The sequence below is a fragment of the Capsicum annuum genome, unplaced genomic scaffold, assembly GCF_002878395.1.
Source record: "Capsicum annuum cultivar UCD-10X-F1 unplaced genomic scaffold, UCD10Xv1.1 ctg31245, whole genome shotgun sequence".
Classification (NCBI taxonomy): Eukaryota; Viridiplantae; Streptophyta; class Magnoliopsida; order Solanales; family Solanaceae; genus Capsicum; species Capsicum annuum.
The window spans coordinates 1-4384 of NW_025837864.1; the positions used below are offsets into that span (position 1 = coordinate 1).

Genomic DNA, 4384 nt, shown 5'->3' on the forward strand with positions numbered 1-4384 from the left:
GTTTTATACGACGTTTGAACTTTATCGAGTAGACACAAGAAATTGGTCCTTGCCTCTTTCCTTTTCCTGGCCCGCTCTTCTGTTTTGAAGCAGAAACTAGATCCATTCTGTGTCACGCCTGGTTTACATGAATTTACACTCTCCTTATCCTTGTACAACAAAAATATGTCTAAGATATATGTTTATGAACACAATATGGAGTTAAAGCTCAAAATTTCTCCACGATATATACCTGTTTACACTTTGATATAATCTATGGCTAACTTTCTCTGTACAGGAAGCACGAGAAGCGACAACCTTTCTTGCTATTGGTTGTTATTCAGTGCTACATCATTCAATAATAAACGAGGTTGAGAAAAATAGGATGAATCGGTGCTACCAAAATATCCCACATTTTCAACATGGTAAAGCAGCATACCTTTTATGTTGATTAAGTACATTAGCTGTTGAACCCGAAGAAACCTGTATAAAGCAAGTTATTTGTTACCATAAAATTCGATGATCAATTTAAGAATAACTGAAGAACAATCTAACTAAAAAGAAAGTTAAGTAATAGTTCAACGGCATTGAAGATTCTCTTATTCAAATTTCAGCTTTGAAAAGATGTTAGGAAGTTGAAGTTTAATGAGAATCAAAGTTCCCAACCATGCCATTCCAGATAACCAAATTGACTTTGAACAAACTTGTTACCAGTGTACACCTTATCACCTAGACCAACGAGATTTAAACAACATAGGGACCTAAGGAAGTATGCTACATAACACGCATACCTAATGTCAATGAAATGAGCCCTAAAGGACGTCATAATAGGAGGACCAAGGTACAAGATGATCTATTCTGCCCTTTAGTGTCAATGTTTCCTTCGATCAAGGATTGCAAGATAGAACTCCATCATTCTCCCCTTTTTATTGGTTTTAATTTTTTGAAACGTAAAATCGCTTGTCCAACAAAGGGGATTTGAGTCATAAAATGACAGGAGAGTGCTTGCTTCTACCATAAACCAGTAAAACAGCTTGTAAAAAAAATTACAAACAAGCGTTACTTTTATGTGAGAACAGTAGGCTAAGTGCACGGATTTGATGTTACCTAGTTTCAACACAGGAAAACAGAAAATAACAGAAGAAATAGGAAGACACTTGTGAAAGGTGAAATTTGGCGATCTGAATGCTCATTATTTGAGACCTGTTATAATACCTTGGTTTTTTCTGAGCGGTGGTCAGGTTCACGGTAGAAGGCGGGCATGGGATTTGCTTTGAAATTGAGATTTCTCCGTAGCGGTTTGATCTCTGCTTCTTTCTTTTCCTGCACATAGCACAATGTAAATCAAACGAACAGTCAGCATTTCTTTTCCTGCACATAGCACAAAGTAAATCAAACGAACAGCCAGCATGAAGTAAATCAAACAAACAGTCAGTATTTCTAGCTTCTGATAAAATAATTGTCATCTAACTCTTGCCAATGATATTTTACACATCCTCGGTTTCAATTTGTTTGTCTTACTTTCCTTGTTAGTCCGTTTCAAAAAGATTGCATCTTCCCTTTTTTGACAACTCTTTAATTCCAAATTTCCACATGACACAATTAAGACCACACGATATATCACATGAATTTAAAGAGATAACACTCAACAATTAGCAGCCTATGATTCTCCATATTAATTTGGACCTGTTTTCATTAGTCACAACAAGCAGACCCCGGGTTTATTACCTGGTTTCTTGCTTGGAGATGACGTGTTTCTTCCTCTTTGGCATGCACTTTCTCCTCAATCTTCATAAATAACTAAAATCAATATCAAAAACTTCTTTTAGGTTTTATACGAATTTTATAAGACACAAGAAATTGGTCCTTGCCTCTTTCCTTTTCCTGGCCCGCTCTTCTGTTTTGAAGCAGAAACTAGATCCATTCTGTGTCACGCCTGGTTTACATGAATTTACACTCTCCTTATCCTTGTACAACAAAAATATGTCTAAGATATATGTTTATGAACACAATATGGAGTTAAAGCTCAAAATTTCTCCACGATATATATCTGTTTACACTTTGATATAATCTATGGCTAACTTTCTCTGTACAAGAAGCACGAGAAGCGACAACCTTTCTTACTATTGGTTGTTCTTCAGTGCTACATCATTCAATAATAAACGAGGTTGAGAAAAATAGGATGAATCGGTGCTACCAAAATATCCCACATTTTCAACATGGTAAAGCAGCATACCTTTTATGTTGATTAAGTACATTAGCTTTTGAACCCGAAGAAACCTGTATAAAGCAAGTTATTTGTTACCATAAAATTCGATGATCAATTTAAGAATAACTGAAGAACAATCTAACTAGAAAGAAAGTTAACTAATAGTTCAACGGAAAGTTAACTAATAGTTCAACGGCTACAACCAATTCTGTTGAACTATTACTTAACTTTCTTTTTAGTTAGATTGTTCTTCAGTTATTCTTAAATTGATCATCGAATTTTACGGTAACAGATAACTTGCTTTATACAGGTTTCTTAGGGTTCAAAAGCTAATGTACTTAATCAACATAAAAGGTATGTTGCTTTACCATGTTGAAAATATGGGATATTTTGGTAGCACTGATTCATCCTATTTTTCTCAACCTCATTTATTATTGAATGATGTAGCACTGAAGAACAGCCAATAGCAAGAAAGGTTGTCGCTTCTCGTGTTTCCTGTACAGAGAAAGTTAGACATAGATTATATCAAAGTGTAAACAGGTATATATCGTGGAGAAATTTTGAGCTTTAACTCCATATTGTGTTCATAAACATATATCTTAGACATATTATTGTTGTATAGGGATAAGGAGAGTGTAAATTCATGTCAACCAGGCGTGAAACAGAATGAATCTAGTTTCTGTTTCAAAATTGAAGAGCGGGCCAGGAAAAGAAAAGAGGCAAGGCCCAATTTCTTGTGTCTTATAAAACGTTGTATAAAACCTAAAAGAAGTTTTTGATATTGATTTCAGTTCTTTATGAAGATTGAGGAGAAAGTGCATGCCAAAGAGGAAGAAACACGTCAACTCCAAGCAAGAACCCAGGTAATAAATCCGGGGTCTGATTGTTGTGACTAACGAAAATAGGTCCAAATTAATATGGAGAATCATAGGCTGCTAATTGTTGAGTGTTAGCTCTTTAAAGTCATGTGATATATCGTGTGGTCTTAATTGTGTCATATGGAAATTTGGAGTGGCTGCTCTGTCATGATTTTCAACAAAGCATGCAGAATAGCCAATCTCATTAACATGCTCAAAGTCCCCCTCATAATCTATATTCTCAGATCCATCATTACTAGCTTGAGAATCAGCCCCATCCTAACAATCGGATGAACTCTGGCTTAGAAGTTCCCTTCTTCTAAAAAACTCCTCAAAATATGCCTTTTTCTCAGTTACAGAATCTGGCTTGAAGTATTTCTCAACCTCTTCAAGATACTTGTTGTGTGTGAAAGAAGACCTCCTCTCCCAACATAAAGCTTCATTCTCAAATCTACCGAATGAGATAGATCCAGATTGCCACTAATCTGCCTGTCAATTTTGGTAAGTAAATAAAGATCAGGTAGAAAGTAAAAGAGCCACATAGATTTAGTTCTCATGGAAAATCTTCATTCCCCCCTAATGGTCTAATTAGTAATGTCTCAAGTAGTGTATCCTAACATGCTTAAACAGACATTCTTATGAGATAACGGAACTCTCAAAATCTTTTCCACTAAAAGTTCACGTAACAAAGCCTCAATCAATGAGCAAGTATGTTTCCTAGAAAGTACCCAAGGCAGGATTTGAAGTAACACACGAAGAAGTTGAAAGGGGTTCAACATCCCAATTAACTAAAGCATAAGAACAACAAATTTTTCTAATAAATCCAGCAACAACATATAAGAGAACAATATAATTGAGAACAAAAAATTAACCATAGAAATGCATTTGAAAATGACAGTAACAAAGAGTAAGATCCAATAGAAGCTTCACCTGAAAACTATGCCTAAATGGTTCTTCAATACCACCTACCATTTCAAAACTGATCCTTCTTTAAAACACCTTCCTGCATTTCCCAAAAACAAAATCTTACAACTCTGGCAAAAACAAAACAGCAAAAAAACAAACAACCCATCACTTAAAAATACAATCTTTTCACTAAACATCATCAAAATGGACCAAAATGAAATCCTGCAGATACCAAAATCTTAAAAATCTGGAAAAAAGAATGCACCACAAAAAAAAATTAAAAAAGAAAAATCAAACACCCCATCACTTGAGAATAGTCTTTCACTATTCCTTACATAAACATCATTAAAATGGATCAAAGAAACGGAATTATACAGAGAGAAAACAGCAAGAAAATCTCAAAATTCTGAAAAATGCATCACAAAACAAAAAA

General features: G+C 34.8%; 1 protein-coding gene across 5 annotated transcripts; it reads right to left on the reverse strand.

Moving 5' to 3' along the window:
* Positions 1–10: 10 nt before the first annotated feature.
* LOC124891149 (protein WVD2-like 4) lies at positions 11–4378 on the reverse strand. 5 transcript variants are annotated; one of them, XR_007049544.1, is made up of 5 exons: positions 3976–4378; positions 1195–1302; positions 419–462; positions 233–325; positions 11–149 (listed from the first exon to the last, which is right to left on the reverse strand). XR_007049544.1 is itself a non-coding variant. In XM_047402960.1 (5 exons), the coding sequence occupies exons 1-4, from the start codon at positions 1771–1773 to the stop codon at positions 316–318; spliced, it is 228 nt and encodes a 75-aa protein (XP_047258916.1). In that variant the 5' UTR covers positions 1774–2014; the 3' UTR covers positions 11–149; positions 233–315. The 5 variants fall into 5 exon arrangements, 4 of the variants coding, with proteins under 4 accessions (XP_047258916.1, XP_047258913.1, XP_047258914.1 ...); XM_047402960.1 differs by lacking the exon at positions 3976–4378 and adding an exon at positions 1708–2014; XM_047402957.1 differs by lacking the exon at positions 3976–4378 and having other exon boundaries at positions 1195–1535.
* Positions 4379–4384: the final 6 nt, after the last annotated feature.

What these genes read in the sequence shown, in the direction of transcription:
- LOC124891149 (XM_047402957.1), bottom strand. Translation starts at nt 1,445, where the DNA reads ATGACAATTATTTTATCAGAAGCTAGAAATACTGACTGTTTGTTTGAT. An exon ending in ACCGCTCAGAAAAAACCAAG is followed by an intron (nt 463 to 1,194) that starts GTATTATAACAG and finishes TGCTTTATACAG; the next exon opens with GTTTCTTCGGGTTCAACAGC. An exon ending in GTACTTAATCAACATAAAAG is followed by an intron (nt 326 to 418) that starts GTATGCTGCTTT and finishes TGAATGATGTAG; the next exon opens with CACTGAATAACAACCAATAG.